The sequence below is a fragment of the Ixodes scapularis genome, unplaced genomic scaffold (genome assembly GCF_016920785.2).
Source record: "Ixodes scapularis isolate PalLabHiFi unplaced genomic scaffold, ASM1692078v2 PGA_scaffold6__148_contigs__length_123643588, whole genome shotgun sequence".
NCBI lineage: Eukaryota > Metazoa > Arthropoda > Arachnida > Ixodida > Ixodidae > Ixodes > Ixodes scapularis.
This window is the reverse complement of record NW_024609881.1, coordinates 114883515-114900251: the sequence shown is the minus strand read 5'-3', so window position 1 is coordinate 114900251 and position 16737 is coordinate 114883515. Positions and strand designations below refer to the sequence as shown.

At 44.9% G+C, this 16737-nt stretch overlaps 1 protein-coding gene across 2 annotated transcripts in view; it reads left to right on the top strand.

The window, feature by feature from the left end:
* Positions 1–16272, top strand: part of LOC8043010 (serine/threonine-protein kinase SBK1) — a 33202-nt gene extending 16930 nt beyond the window's left edge. The window contains exons 1-4 of one of the 2 annotated variants that reach the window (XM_029970941.4): positions 305–610; positions 5570–5910; positions 10938–11117; positions 13901–16272. In XM_029970941.4, the coding sequence (XP_029826801.3) occupies positions 562–610; positions 5570–5910; positions 10938–11117; positions 13901–14452 (1122 nt within the window). In that variant the 5' untranslated portion in view covers positions 305–561 and the 3' untranslated portion in view covers positions 14453–16272. Of the gene's footprint in view, positions 1–304; positions 611–5569; positions 5911–10937; positions 11118–13900 lie in introns of those variants that run through there. The other variant, XM_029970942.4, reaches the window with a different exon arrangement.
* The last annotated feature ends 465 nt before the right edge of the window (positions 16273–16737 follow it).

The window sequence follows — 16737 nt, the reverse complement described above, 5'->3', positions numbered from 1 at the left end:
CTTTCTAAAGGGGCATATAGTCCGAAAATGCCAACCCGGTGAGCGGAGTGAGACATTTAAAATGAGCGCAACAACTCGCAAAAGAGCTTTACAAAACGCACAAACAAACACACAGACATACACGCAGAGCCCGAGTTGAATTTGGAAGACTGACTCGGTTCCCAAAATAAACCTGGAACCCTGGGTTGGATTCTGTCTGTATTTTATTTTGTTCCGTTGTTTTCTTTCTTTCCCTTTTCTCGTTCTCATTCTCCCTTCTCGCAGAGTCTCGAGGTTTCACGTTGTCTGCGTCTTTATTCTCTTCGCTTTGTTTTTACTCTTCTCTTCGTTTGCGAGGTTCGAGTGTTGCCTGTTGTTGCGATAGGCTTAGGCCCTCCTCGCTCTCGCTGGTAAACAGCTTGTTGTCTCCCCGGTTAATGACGTAGTTTAAGACGCTGCGATCGTTTAAAAACGAAACTATCTTTCTTTTTTTCTTCTTTTTTATTTTTTTATGCGCGAAGATCGAAGATGGCGGCGGTTCGAGGATGCGATGTAGCCGTAATTTCGTTACACTGGTGATGGATGATTGGGTTTGCGGGAAAACGGATCGGAATATTAATGTCTGTGACAGGTGAGAAAGTTTTATCGCTCTCTTCTTTTTTTTTTTTTTTTTTATTTGCACGCCTTAAACGTGAGCGTTAGGTGCTCGTGCATGCTCACTGTATACGTGAAGCTGCGCTTGCACCTATGCAGTTTTTTTTTTTGTTTTTTTTTTGCAGTGCGTACGTGCATATCTATGTTTGCGCACGTGCACGATATATGTCTCCGTGTCTACATGTGTGTGTGTGTGTGTGCATTTATGCTTGCATTGGTTTGTGTTTATTTGTGTGCACGTTTGTGCATGTGTATTTGCGCATGTAGGGGTGTGCATTTGGGTGTTTTAAGCTTCGTGTGCGCGTGTTCCCGTTCATGCACTACGCATGCGCCGTGCAATGTCAGCGTGAAGGAACATGGTGAACCGTGACGAAGATACTCTCGTGTCTTGGATTCATGTATCCTACATTCATGTTTATAGAGTACGGCGTTTTCTTATGGCTAATATACTTGTCAGCTGAGAAGGACACATTTTGTTATAACGCACCTGTTTTATGTTAATATATGTTACTTAAAGATATTTGCGCCCCCTTTCCGGTTCAGGTTTCTCAGTAAAGGTCAAGCTTAACAGGGCCCGGCCTTTATTGGCCTTCAACGCTACTGTCACAGAGCCTCTGTGTGGCACCGGAACTACTGTAAAACAGACCTACAACAATACGAAGAGGAAAGAAGCGCTATGAACATGGGGTCTCAGCTGTTGTGTATAAAGTACCACATAATTAAACAAATTGTTACATTATATTTAGATTATGAGTAGGGCAGAGTTTTTTATGGAGTACATGTCACTATCTGAACAACTAACTATAAAGCATACTCCTAACAACACGAAGAGGAAAGAAGCGCTATGACCGTGGTGTCGCAACTGTTGTGTATGCAGTACCACATAATTGCACAAATCGCGGCATTATATTTAGATTATAAGTGGAGTGCAGAGTTGTTTTTAGAGCACATATATGACTATCTGAATAGCTATAAGCTTGGTGGTTAAAATCATAACTGATTAGTACTGCATTTCAACATTTCATGAAACCACTGTATTTGGTTGGCTACACCGTTACGTAAAGCTACCCAGATATTGCACGTTTAAACAAAAGCACGTTTTCACGTCTTTTCGCGAGTTGGGGGAACAGGGCGCGAACGGGCATGAAAAATTAGCATAATTAACATAAAATAATCGTATGCGAACTGCAAGTTCGTCTGCTCCTTTTGCTGGGGTTGTGCTGACGTCAGAATGCCGAGCCCCGATTGGCTCTGATTGAAGGATAGTGAGTAGACAACAATGGTAGCTGCCCTGACGTCTTTCTTTGTCTTTCTTAGACTTAGGCTAGGTGGCGCAAGCTACCACCCGCTACAAAGGGTATAGCCAGTAACATCCATCCATCCATCCATCGTCTATCCTTCAATCAGAGCTAACCAGAGCTCGGCGTTCTGACGTCACCACAACCCCTGCGAAAGGAAGCAGACGAACTTGCGGTCCGCATCCAATAAGCCTGCCATCCCAAATTAAACACAAGTGGATTCACGCAGCGCCGCCCGGGGCTTGCGTCAACATCGCGGCCAGCGCGTCTTATTGCTGCGTCTCATGAGCGCGACGTTAATTAGCACGCGACGACGCCGAGATGGATCCGCATCTGCCGCTTTGCGGCGGTTCTCGTCATTGAATGAATGGATGGATGGATGCTAACGGCTGTACCCTTCATAACGGGCGGTAGCTTGCGCCACCTAGGCTAGAAGTTAAGAACCCAAAAGTATGATTTCTTTCCTTCTCTGCAATTTTGTTGAGTGCGTCAGCGTGTTTGTCGATTGGGGCGCGCGGTCGAGGAACCCCCCTAAGGATGGCTATAATAAGGGTTCCATGTTTTCGGTATTTATTCTTCTCTTTCAAATTCGGTGGTTCTGTATCGGTGTTTATTTTCCCCCTTCGAATCGGTGTTTTTTCGGTGTCTAATGTTAATGCCGCGGAGAGAAATCGGTGTTTTTGGTGATATATTGTAACGCGACTGTATAATTAGCGGAGAAAATATTATTATAATTTATATTAAATTATGAATTATCATATTTTTTCCAGTAATGCTGGTTAAAAATAAGAGAAGGGAACGGTGCAAGGAATGTGGTTTCGATACAGTTCGGCTGTGTTTCCGGTCAAAAAAAAAAAAAAAAAAAAAAAAAGTAGGGTAGAAATTTTAGTTTCCGCGAAACTGTAATTTTTATACATTCTATTTCTTTGTTCAACGACAGCTAACATTCTGGGCTCTATGGTTTTCACCTATTCAAATTAAGTCGCCTTGGAGCTTACTGTATTTTCCGGTCCGCACAAACCGATTTCCGCTGAAAAAAAAAAAAAATCCCTTAGATAGTTTGCACCTTGTGTATAGTCCTCACGCGATGCATATTCCTAACTTAGTGCCTAATCCGAACGTAAAAATGATCTTACACAGTGCATCTTGACAAATGCCTGCTGTATTAGCCCACAAAGAAGCTTGTACCATACAAACGAAGTGTGATCAAAAAAGTTCAGAGAATAATTTTTTAGCGTAAAAGGAGTGATGCGCGCGCAGTAGTCAGAGTAAAGGATCTTCCTGGCGTCAATTATGCCAAAGGGCGTCGCTCTGCGAACATTTGCAACTGCACTACACGAGTGTGTTTAACCACATGCACGAGCCTAATGGCGACCTTTCCATAGACAGCCAACCAAAGCGAGAGCGAACATCTATTTTACGTCAAACTCGGCAAATCTAAAACAGAGACCTCTGAAATGATTTAGAAGACTTATTTCAAAAAGCAGTGAGGTGTGCGAGGTGTTTTGAGGGGCACTTGCGTCTCAAGAATGGCAGAACGTCACTGAAGTCAAGGAGAGGTCGGAAAAGGTTGCCTTACCGCTCTTCGTCTCCCATGCGACGTTCGGCCGTTACTGAAGCGCGAGTGCTACCTTAAAACACTTAAAAAAATTCACTGTTTTTTTTTTTTTTGACACAAGCCTGCTAAATTGTTTCAAAGAATTGATGTCCGCTCTCGCTCTGGTTTGCAGTCTATGGCGAAATCACCATTGTGCCCGTGCACGTGGTCACAAAAACTCGTGTAGCACAGCTCCAAATGTTCGCAGAGCGACCCGAATTGGTCCCTTCCTTCAACTGCTGCGCGCGCATCAATGTGCTGCCTTCTTTTATTACGCTACAAAATCAGTCTCGGCACTCCCTTTATCACACCTCGTAAATCCCCATTTATATACTCTGTAATTCATAAAAGTCTTCACGTCTTGTCACAGAGTGAACGACACAGAAAAATACAAAACCTCGAATAGTCCTCACGCTGAAGATAGTCCGGACCGGGTAAAACTAAAACTTTTAAACACGCAAAGTTCGCGGACTATACGCCGGAAAATACGGCAATTTTCGGTGTTTATCGGTAAATACCGAAAAATGGAACCCTAACGATTAGGTTAGGCGCAGGCCTTTTCGCCTAGGGGGTACCTGAGCCGGTATACACACTGCTGCGGCATCGGCGCTGCTGCTGCAGATACCAGAGGTGCTGGGCTTCCAAGTGATCGACAGACCACAAAGGCTATAGACCAACACAGTCTTTAAACAAGCCCGTTTTGCCCATGTGCGCACTGCGCGCGAGCGCAGAAACCGAATTCAGGAGGAGGGAAGCGTCTGCGCATGTGCAGTACCGACAGCAGCGCCGCCGCCGTGCCGTGACGTCAGTGAGTTGAGTTGGTCTATAGACTATCGAGACCGGTTATAACGACGACAGTTATTACGAAATAGCGGCTACAGCGAAACGATCACGGTTTCCCATTCCCTTTTGCACTTCGTTATAACTGAAGTCGGTTATAACGAAATAGCGGATATAGCGAAGTGATTTCCGATTCCCGTTGCCTTCGTTGTAAACGGTGTCGATAGTATACGCTCGAATCAGACTTGAACGGCACTCATTAGAAGGAATCAAATTAGTACTCGCGATCGATTGCTTTTGGAGTCACTTTGGAATTATTCGAATACATTTGTTATGAGGTAATCACGAGAGTAATTTGATTACTCGTTGAAGCACTAAAATCGCTTGTAACCGTTCCTAGTTTTCCCTCTCCCTTTTTAATGACGCCTTTAGTTTCTACAAATTTCCTACCCCCCCACCTCCGCCCCCCCCCCCCCCCCCAGAAAAAAAAAAAAAAAAGAAAAAAAAAACTTAGAATAAAGTTTAGGTTTTTTGTAAATTAGCTCGATTATTCTAGTACAACGATGGACGGTACGAGACGCCTGTTTTGAAACCGACGGAAAAATTTGTCGTTTTGAGAACCCGAAGTAATTTGAAAAGTAACGGTTTTTGCTTTTTCGAGTAAGGACCAATTACTTTTCTTCTTACCGTAATCGAGTAATCTAATTCGATAACTTTTAACCCAGTGTAAGTGCAATTGCAATCGATTAGTTCTTTCGAGTAAGGTGTACAAGACTGCGCTCGATGGACCGTCAACTAGAAAATTGTTGCGGCCACGAAAGGACAAGTGTGGACAACGAATCGTCTACAGGCTTGAATACGATAAACGCGTGACCGCCCGATTCAAAGGGGAAAGCCACAAGCACCATCATCATCACCACCATCGGTCTATTACTCTCTGGTTTTGGTGCTTCTTGCTCACAGACCATGCAAAAGACACGGCTTGGCTGCACACATGATGGTAGAACGATCTGTAGACACGCCTTGTATACATATGTACTGTACTGCACTCTGCAGACAGTTTTTGTGTGACCAGCGTGGCGGCTCCGCTGTACGCAAGGAAGGATGGATGGATGGATGTTAATGGCTATACCATTTGTAGCGGGCGGTAGCTTGCGCCACCTAGCCTATCTCTAAGAAGACATCTCAGAGTGACTTCAGATTGTGTTATGCTTGATGTATTAGCTGCGTGGGTTAAGGCTTTTCCCTTCCCACTCCGCAGACGGGGTGCGGCGGCCGTCTCGACAGTTCCCGATGGACAAGTCCAGGCAGCAGGCGACCATCCACAGGGTCCGGGAGCTCCAGCTGGCGGCCGTCCAGGTGGAAGACCACTACGACGTGCTCCGCGAGATCGGCTCCGGAGACTACGGCAAGGTGGTTCTGGCCAGGCACCGCGAGACCGGCTCCCAGGTGGCGCTGAAGGCCGTCCCCAGGGCCACCACCACGCTGCGAGACTTCCTCATCGAGTTCCACTACAGCTACTTCCTGTCTCCGCACATGAGCATCCTGGACACGTACGACGTGTGCTTCGAGACGCCCGAGCACTACTACTTCGCCCAAGAGGTACGCGCGAGGCTGGTTCGAAAACTTTTTTGAACACGAGCTTTTCGTTAGCCGTTTCACATACTTGAACTTCTGTATTCATTCAAACACCTTTGTGCGCGGCAAAACTATTTTTTCTTTACGTGCACAAAGTCACCGAACGCACCCTCAGATGACTACAAACTAACCACTGCACGCTGCTCTTCTTTCGATCGGGTTACTGGTGGGGAAGCTATTGTTTCTCGCATAACAGTCACAAACTGAACTGACGTGGCGCATTCAAACATGCACAGCGCTGACTGTTGAGACATCGACCTCGTACGAAAGCGCCGATAAGACGGCGCGGCCAACAGAAGTTTTAAGATACCCGAGTACTAACACTTTTTTAAACATTCCTCGGGAAGGTGGAGCTCCGTTTTTATGTCGCATTAATTTTAACACTCTAACTTACGAACACGCTCCGATTCGTGGTGCCTTCTAGAACTTAAGGACTCGAAATGGAGCCTCCTGGCCAATTGCAGAAGGTGGCGGTGTCCCGGTTTTTTGGTCCCGCTTAGTTTTGTCGTGTAGATTATGGCCGCGGAAACTGAAACTGAAAACCTGAGTATGCTTGCCGAATGTTTCGTTTTGCATTTATTTATTTATTTATTTAGTATATACCGTATCTGCTCCAGTAATAGCCGCACTTACTGAACAAGGCTCTCGCGTCTACCTGCCTGCAGAACGCACATTCAACGAATCATCGCCCTCTGCATAAAAAAAAAATAAATATATATATATATATATATATATATATATATATATATATATATATATATACAGAGACTAACGAGGCTGCCACGCTGAGGTTTTCGGGACGTATAATTTCAAGTCCAAGATATATCCTATTTCGGAGTCGTAATGATGCATCTTGAACGTGCAATCCGTTAGGTCCCTAATAACCGGAGCTAACATTGTCATGGCATGCAGCGAATTCACTCTAGAATTGCTGTCTAACTAAAACACATTTTGTTTTTATTGTGAAGTGTACGGTCGCGAACCATATAAACTAAAATAGACATTGATTTGGTACCTTCCAGTTCATAATGAAACTTTGATTCTGGCTCGGGCTGGAATAGGAAGTTTGTGTTCCATTCATTAGAATCTTTCACGAATCGAGATATGATGGAGCTTGTAAAGTCCGCAGTGATAACGAAAACACAAAAACGAAAACTGTTTCAGTGTCGCAGATTTTTTTCATTGTGGGGTACATTAGTCCTTTGGATATGATGTATACGGTGGCACAAGCGACAATTCCGCTGTAAAACGAGCCGGAAACATTCACGCCTCCGCATAGAAAGCTCAAACTTTCACGGAATGTTAATTGAGTCTGTCAGTCTTACTGTGTGAAATTCATCAATGTAATTCTCTTCCTGCAAAAAAAAAAAAAAAAAAAATGTGTTGAAGTCAGTGTCGAACGGGTTCGCAAACGACGGAGTTTGCGACGCTATTAACTCGTGGCGCCATCTCCCGATAGATGCAACGAGTCGATGACGCACTGAGTTGTCTGCTGGTTGCGCCTATCGGAAGATGGCGCCACAAGTTAATAGCGTCGCTGTCTCGGTCGTCTGAGAACGGGTGCGACGTTGATTTTTGGCTAGTTGGTTTCTCTCATTTTTTTTTTTTTTTTACATGAAGAGAACTCCGCCTTGAAATTACACACGGTAAATCTGACCTGCTCAGTGCGTATTTGGTGAAAGTTTGGGCTTTCTAAGTGAAGACGCTGGGTTTTCCGGCTCGTTTTACAGCGGAAGATCACGTGCCACCCCAGTCAAAATGGAGTACCTTTATACTGAAAACATGCAACAGGGAGCGCAGGAAAACAAAATAGGTTTGGGTGGTGTTCCCGAGTGTAAATATCCGCTTTAATTAACGAGGATGGTCATTAGCTTTCTATGTATAATACATTGATTTCTCCAGATTTTCCCGCGACAATGTTGCCTTTTGCCCATTAGCGAAATATTTCTTCTTGCCAAATGTTGTACTGAAAAACACCGGAGAAGAATAAAAAAAAAGAAATTGAACAAGTGAAGAAACACAGCAGCTGGGATAGAGTGAGAGACATCACGCTTCACCCAGCGGCCAAGAGCGATTTCACGCTTGATGCTCCACGTTTCACCGTCACCATGGTACCATCTGTAAGCTGGCCGCAATGCCACAACGGCAGAGTTAGAAATTGGGTTGTATATAAAAGGAATCGGGCAAGAAATGTTATTGTAAATATGTACGTGGCCGTGTTCCCAGTCTGAAGCTCCGTGAAGCGCCTCCGCAGAGTGGTAAAACGCCCAATGCGCCCGTGTTTGTTAGCACCTTATTCTCTTCTAGCCCTGGAATGCAATCGGGTGCTGCTTCTTGCTTAAAGATTGAACTCGTTCTGTGGGCTTGAATCATGGAACAGCTCTCGTCCGCGCGATTGTATAGCCCCCCCCCCCCCCCCCCACACACACACACACACACTTCCTAAGCCCACACTATAAAAACGTCTTAAAGAGACGATGTTGTGTTTCTCCCTTTTTTCCGTTGTCCCAATTTAATACAACCGGTGTTTTTTTATTTTTTTTTTTACTATTTTTACGAGCCTTCGAAAGTTCGCGAACGAGTGCATCATTGCCAAGGTTCGGTTTTCTAAAACGAGGCCTGGCTTGTGTAACCCCGTGTTGTTCCAGATTGCAGCGCGCTTCTGCAAAACTGCACAGAAGTTCCGCAACCGGGAGAATTTCAGGCTTGGGAAAATAATTTAGATCCGTTAGCGCGAGCCATTTCTGGCTCTGCTTTGGTGACTGGTCCGAGAAGAGACGCGGTCTTGGCAGACGGCTGTCGGCCCTAGCAAAAAGATTTTTTGCTTTCTTTTTTCGTTTTGTTGATGCAGTTGGCTGTCTTTTTCTCGAGATTTACGATGCCTCTTTTTTCCTTAAGACACTTTGGTATATGTTTTTTTTTTTTTCGCTTTCGAAGCTGATTAGTACTACCTATAAACAGCCATATTTTTACCTTTTCAGTTTCCGCTGGCAGGCGGTCCTTACAACAATATATAACAACGAGTTTTTTTAGTTTTTTTTATAGATAAACTGCAAAAATATACAAAATTATTCTTACTTTATTCGTTTAGAAATGTTCTAGACGCCAGCTTTTTCTTTATTCCTCGAGTGTAAAACAACTACGATACGCACCCTTCGGTCTAAATGAGGACAAAATTATTTTATAGATGTGTAAAGAAGATATTGTCTCAACTAGGAGATCTTTCGACGTCACTTACGCTTTCGTAAAATTCTTAAAGTAACGCGTGCCTTGAATGTATTTTTGTGGGACATGTGAATGCACATGACGCTCTAGGTTACAAGATAACGGCACGCTGATCAGCTTAGAATTACTCAATCTCCCTCCCTGGTCTCATTTAATTTTTTTTTTAATATTTGCATTTCTAAATATTGCAATGTTTTACAAGGTTGTAGCAGGGGTGGGACACAAGACAACATCGTCCTCAATACAAAAGTGAGGCCGATTGGACCTCCGCACATACAACAGCATAAAAACACTATTTCAACGACATTGGTACCTTTAAGAGTAAATACAGAAAACACAATATAACCTCGTGGAAATGGAGCGTGCTGGTTAAGTTCCGGTGTTTGTGGAGAATAACATAGAGGACGAAAACAGGACGACACGTGTCGTCCTGTTTTCGTCCTCTATGTTATTCTCCACAAACACCACCACAATATAACCATCGAAGATATTTCACAATACGCTGTTAATCTCACAAATAAAATTTCCTAGCTCGAACTCTCTAACACTTCCCGGGAGTTTATTCCTAATATCAATGCAGTGAGGGAAAAAATATCTAAAGCATTCCAGTGAACACAAGTAAGGGACAATGTTGAGGCAATGGCAGTTTCTACTCGAACGTGATTTTTTAAAATGAAAAGTAAAGGGGGAAGGGAATGGCAATAATAAATTCTTACAATCTGATAGAACATTTCTAACGTAGAATGCGTTTTTGGCAAAGGTAGCTTGGTGGAAACATTATGCACCAAAATGAGACGTGAAGGTTAACTTGGTGAAAACACAAGACTCCAACGAGAGACGAGAAAACGGGTCGCAAAGGAGTTACGACTGAGAAAGCAACATGTAGTCACCGTCAGCCACATAGTTCCCCGGTCGCTGGTGGCACCCCACTCCCATTGGCTGACTTAAGCGGTCACGAGACCAAAGCGACCACTAATGGAGGTAGGGCCTGTAGCCGCGCCATGAGTCCGCGTCTACAAACAATTCCTGCGAAATTTACCGACCCAAAACCGTATTCCGCTGTGACAACTGTGAGCTATGGGACCAGAGTACGTTCACACATCATGGTCCCTGCAAAAATGTTCCAAAAGCCGGGATTCATGATTAAAAACAAATACCTCCGACTTGCATAACAATACCAACAATTTATCAGACGTTTCGTCTCCTATGCGGGAGACATCATCAATGCAGCCTGGGTGTTCCCATCAGTGCGGCCTGGGTGTTCCCAGGCCGCACTGATGATGTCTCCCGCATAGGAGGCGAAACGTCTGATAAATTGTTGGTATTGTTATGCAAGTCGGAGGTATTTGTTTTTAATCATTGTCCCTGTCCCCTTTGCACCAAAGTGCAGATCAGACAGGCTATACTTCGTTTCAGATTAAGTCCTATACCGTAGCCAACTCTGTGACCCGATGAAGACAACCAAGCAGTGCCAAAAGTGCATTGTCACGGCTCTCGTCGTTTTTGTGCATTTTTTTAATTACCAGCTCAACCAATCACACACAAAAAAGAATGGGCAGGATAACGCCGTAATCACTGCTCGTGATTGGTTTAGCGTTGACAGCAAACGCTCAAAGACGAATAGCACCTTGACGGTATTCGCTTTTGACGCTCGGACTGAAGGTGAAACAAAGTATGGACTCTCTTGTGTTACATAATTTTGTTTAAGGTTAATCTGCTTCTTTAACATTGATGTCACTCATGCAAGAATGACGGTGCGATTCCAGGTGGCCCCCTACGGCGACTTGTGGCACGCGGTGGAGTACTACGGCGGCATCGACGAGCGGGACCTCAAGATCATCTTGAGGCAGATCATTCCGGCCTTGGAGTTTATGCACAGCAAGGAGCTGGTGCATAGGGATGTCCGCGCTGAGAACATCCTCATCTTCAGCAAGGACTTCACCAAGGTTAGACAACAACCCTAACGGCGTCTTAAAAAAACAATGCACACTAGCAAAAAAAAAAAAAAAAAAAAGGGGGCGGGGGAGGGGGAAGGGGGGGGGGGGACTGGGCATCCACCTTTTGCAGACGTATGGATTGGAAAATATGTGACCAGAAAGATCAGCACCCTCTGGCTGTATACCTGTCTCATAGATACTGCTGGCTGATTGAGACGCTGTGACCAAGCTAGAACTCCCCTTGAAATCGCCTTTGTCCCGATTGTAGATTACCTTTCTCCTCGAAGTGGGTACAATAAGCCATTTTAACTCTCATCCCGACCAGAACGAAAAAGCAGAAAGAGATATTTCCAATTACAGTAACTCTCGGACCAGTTTTTCTGCAAAAAGGTGGATATTCAGGAACACCGACATTCCACTGAGGCGCTTGGTGTGTTCGCGTCACATCAAGCTAGTTCTGCTGTCTTCCCTGTCGGCTTACAGACATGCATTTTGCTCCATGGAATTTCAGAAATGAGCAAAGGGACTCCTACCGCATACGTGATTCAGCATTTTTCCTGTTCAACGAGCATGCGCCATCATAAGGTCGCGCAAAGCTGCGTTTCCAAAATCTGCTTATTGGAAGCTGGCCGCTTGAAAAGGCAAACAATTCCTACGTACTTTGACGTATTGATTAGAAATAGGGTCAGCCGAGTGCTGATGCAGTCCCCGTGTCCAATCCGGGCCTGCTCTCGATGTCACTGCGATGCCCTCAAACTTCTAGCGCAGAGGCTTTGCTTATTCTAGGTCAGGTGTCCTAAAAACACGAGACTCGCGGGGACCCGTTCGGTCCATTTCCGCTGAAAAAATAGCTCCGCTCCTATGACTAGTGATGTACCGAATCTGCCGAACTTCAGATTCGGCAAAGTTCGGCACTTGAAGGAAAGTTCGGCAACGATTGGGCAAAAATTCGGCAGACTTCTGCGCACGCGCGAGAACGCGACGGCGCAATGGATTGCAAATGAACGCCGTGCAGTCGTGCGGTTACCATTGCACAGTGTAGTACTACCAGCGGTTACTGCGAGGTGCGGAGTATACACGTTTGCAAGTCCGGCTTCAGGGCGCTGCCATCTTGCTTGGCTGGGGTGCAATTGTACGACTCATAATCCGATTACGAAGTCTTGCTAAGGCGTCGTAATCGGATTAAGGCCACCCCACTGAGGAAGATGGCGGCGCCCTGAGGCCGGACTTGCAAACGTGTATATGGTAACTGTGTATTTGTCAGCCTTTGCGAGTGTGGTTCTCTCTTCAATATTTTCTGCCTCAAGAACAGAAGATCGACCATGAAGTGACACAGTCCACTACCGAAGTGACAAATGATGGCGTGCATTCTGGATGACGTGATTTTCATTTGATCTTTCCAGTGATGCAACGAGGTAGTTGCAAAACTAACAAGTACTTTAAAGCACTCCTCGCCATTTAAACAATCCTGTTTTCGGCTCACAAGTAGTTTGTGCCAAAACAAATAATATTTCTCTTCAATTAGCGTTATTTCGCGGTTTTCATCTATCCGCATAAAACCAAACGCAGAACTATCATGCCCTCGACGTTGCAAATCCGACATTCCTAACTCTTCCCATCCTCCTCAACGTCCGTCTGTGTCCTAACATCAGAAACCGGCATTTTGAAAGTTAAAAACGAGACGTCGCGAATATGGGACGCACACTTTCATGCAAAGCTGAAGTGACTTAAAGCGAACAACATGCACATTTACAATAATATTGTTATCTGTTCTGGTGGAGGCTCAGCAGCCGTTGCATTCATTTCCGCGCATGAAATGGTGACTCGCAGAGAATATAAGAACAGTGTTACCGCTTTTAATTCAACAACGTACACATTTGCAGGTTTGCGCTGATGAAGCCTCAAAACCGAAATTCGCGTATCGTGATTCGTGACTGCGCCTGCTACTACCCGATTTCGTTGTCACACCACTTCTGCAAAAAGTCATGGTAAAATTGTCAGTAAACACACAACAAATGACACCGATACAATTATGTTTCAGAATATCACCTTATTTTGTAATAACTGTGTCAATATGCACTTATAAGGAATCTAAAAACTTTTTTCGCCCGCAAAAAAAGGAAATATCAACTTTTCGGTCTTGCAACAATGTATTTTTGCCGAATCTTTAAAAAAGTTCGGTAAAATTCGGCTTTACCGATTTCTAAGATTCGGCGCCCAATTTTTGATTCGGCAAAAGTTCGGCCCATCACTACTTATAACGTACTCACGTATTTTTATATATTCGAGAAATGTTGAACCTGTTTACTTCGCAAGAAAATCGAGCGACACGGTTAATGTGCTTACTCTCTTGTTCTAATTAAAAAAAAAAAAAAAAAAAACAAAGAAAAAAAAAACAAGCACGTTAGCGGCGCGGTGTAATTTTAAATACTTTTATCAGATGAGGGATGTAGTCACATAAGAAATCAAAGCTAAGGATGTCACCGCTAAAATGGCGAGTTTACGGAAAGCAGACTGCACGATGTCCCGTCTCTAGGAAATCTCATATGTACCGCTGAGCGACTCGGCTACTTGACCACGTGAAAACCACCGCTGTTATTTTTATGTACCTGAAGCACAACACCCTGTCGTTCCCCAGTCCTGCGTCGGTTCTCAACATTTCGATGGTGCGCTACCTAGCCCCCGCACTGAAATAAGCTTAAGACCCCTGTTCTAGCTGACGTCGGCCAGATACCCTGGTTAAGCCCTCCAAACCTTTACACTAATTGTGCGACCTCCTCTGTATCACACAGGTAAAGCTGACTGACTTCGGATTAACCCGCAAGGCCGGGACCCTGGTCAAAAAGAGGACGAGGTCCCTGCCGACTTGTCCTCCAGAAATCTGGGAAGCCGTGCACCTCGAGGGCTACTCCGTCGAACTGGGCTCCGACGTGTGGCAGATCGGCATGCTCATCTTCTCCTCGCTGACGGCCAAGTTCCCCTGGGAGAAGGCGGACATCACGGACTCGCGCTTCAACGAGTTCCTGGACTGGCAGAAGCGGAAGACCACAAGGACACCGCGGGAGTTTAAGAGGTTCACGCCGCGGTTGCTGCGGATGATGCGGAGGCTCATGGAACCCAAGCCTTCCAAGAGGTACCCCGTGACCGAGGTGAACAAGTATTACGGGGACAGATGGCTCATGGTCAGGTCTCCGAGGACGTCCAAGGTGTCCGAAGTCTGGGACACGGTGGCGCAGGAACAGCGGCTCGGCGAGGAGTTGATGTCTTACAGCAACAGCATGGAGCAAAGGATTCACAAGTGGATACTGTCCGGGAGCGACGAAGACGTCAAAGACAGTCAGTAGCTGTTGGAGTCGGAGGATGACGTCACAAACCTGCTGGTTGGTTCAGCGCTGGGCTGCCTTATGGTCAAGACGGGATTGCACCGCGGTAACCCTATGCAGGTTCAGCGAGATTGTGTGTTCTAAAAGTTAGGCGTTTTGAGGCGCCATCTAATGAAGGTTTTGGAAAACATTTGAACTTAAATTTCGAGAGGACGGTGGCTTATCTGTGCCTGTCGTATGTATTTTTTTCTTGTTGTTTGTTTGAGCCTATTCTCGCATTTTATTTCTCAACGTGGAGAAGCGCTGCGCTTCGTTGAGACAATAACAAATGGTAGGCGTGATGTCTCTTTGAGGCTTGTCTAAATGGTAACATGAATCGTGGATAGATGCGTCTACTGTGTTTGAAATGTTTTTGATATTTTCTGAAATTGTTGTTTTTCCAAAGCACGAATCGACAACGTCGATGTAAATATAAAGTAAATGCGCATATATTTTAATTCGGAATGGAATATGCTAAATTTCTGATCTACTTATAACATTAAGATTGACTTTATGACCGTAAGAACTCGATGAAGCAACAGGAGTAGCGCCCTATGTTTCTTCAAGATATTACACCAGTGAACGAAAATAAGTCAGCGCGCAGGCGAGTTGGTGGAAGTTTACCATGATGCCAAATTAGTAACTAGGAGTAAACCTAGTTACACACCCTTAGAGCGGCATAAAGGAGCGGGTATATTACCTCAAACTCCTCGAACGTACACGCAGTAATAAAGAGGGAATACCTTGCCTTCAGTATCTTCACGGTTTTCAGAGCTGCAATCTCGTCTTGTCCCGTCCGTATTGCTGACGTGTCAGTTCCCACCGGTCATAATCAGCCATCAGGAGTGGGTGCTGATCGAAGCCATTGGGCATTGCCTGATGGACTGATGCATCCGCATTGAATGGCCGAAAAGGCGTCGATGAGTACGTAGAGACCGGCGCGTGTTGACGACTTACAGCCGATTCGAGGAAGATTGATGTCTGAAGGAATCGATTCGATGTGTCTGGGTTTTACCTTTGATCAGTGAATCTTTCTTTGATCAGCGTAGGTTAAAGTGGTCACCAAACAATGCTTTACGAGAACGTCTGATTTTGTACGTGTAGGTGCGCCCAACCGGCTTATAGTGTTGACCCGTGTGTTGTGCAGTGGTGTGGACGGGAGTCTCGCATAACTGTTCGCAAAAGCTGAATATTTAGAGTCGGTCATTACAGAGTGCACCAACGTTGACTTCCGGAACACGCAGCGTTGAAGTGCAACGTCAGCTTGATGACCGCAAGGTTGGTTTCATGAGCTCCAGCGTCACCTATGCGGCCTGTGTCGGTTTTTGAGCATCGGCTGACTCTGCAGAGACTTTGCCTTCAGCCCGATCACTTACATTCAGCCAGGGTAGATACCGTCTGCGTTCAGCATCGGAGTTCAGCCACTGTGTTCAGAAACTGCGTTTGGCATCGGTGATGAATGATTGGCGGCTGCGATCGGCGTGCAACAAAACCGGCCTTCACCAAAGTTGCACTTCAAGTGACGAGCCCAATGCGTCAGAGGGTGACTCCCGGGTCTTTTTTTCTTTTTACTTTTCAGTGTGACCTTGAATGGAGATGTATTGTGGGAAAACTTTGATATACTTGGGAATATGACATGGGGATGGCTATGAGAACGGTTTGAAGCGATGCAATTCAAACAAGTGTCAAGGATCGCCTGGAGGAATTATTCAATTTTGTTATCACAGAAATAAATAGGGAAAAATTGTGCTTTTGAAACAAACCAGATCTTGTTATAAATAAAGGTATCATAATTGAAGGTACTCTTGGAGCAATTTACTTTGAGTATTTTATTTTGCGCATGGTAGCATTGTTTTTGTTATCATATTACTTATATACGGCGGTGAACACACATTTTCACATGCCCTAAGAGATGCGGCAATATGCATTTTTTTTGCGTACTTGAAGAAAACATTTATTATCAAAATTTAACCCAAAAATTCGAACATAAAAAAAACTCTCGAGTTTCAAGCGCAACTTGCTAGTGCCGCCTTTATTACCTGTTTGCCGAGCACTACATTAGCAGTTGTCTAGTTCTTCCGGGCGATTCTGGTGGTTTAATGTCGTTCACATTTGAGACAACCGGGACATCTTGGAGTTAAGAGAGTCCAGTCGTGTTTGATGAAGTTCTGAGCTTGCCTAGAAGTGTTTTTTTTTCTTCTTTTAGTCACCGTACGAAAGTCAAAGTGTTATTTATACCTCAAGAGTGTCGGGCCTGGCTCAAAGAA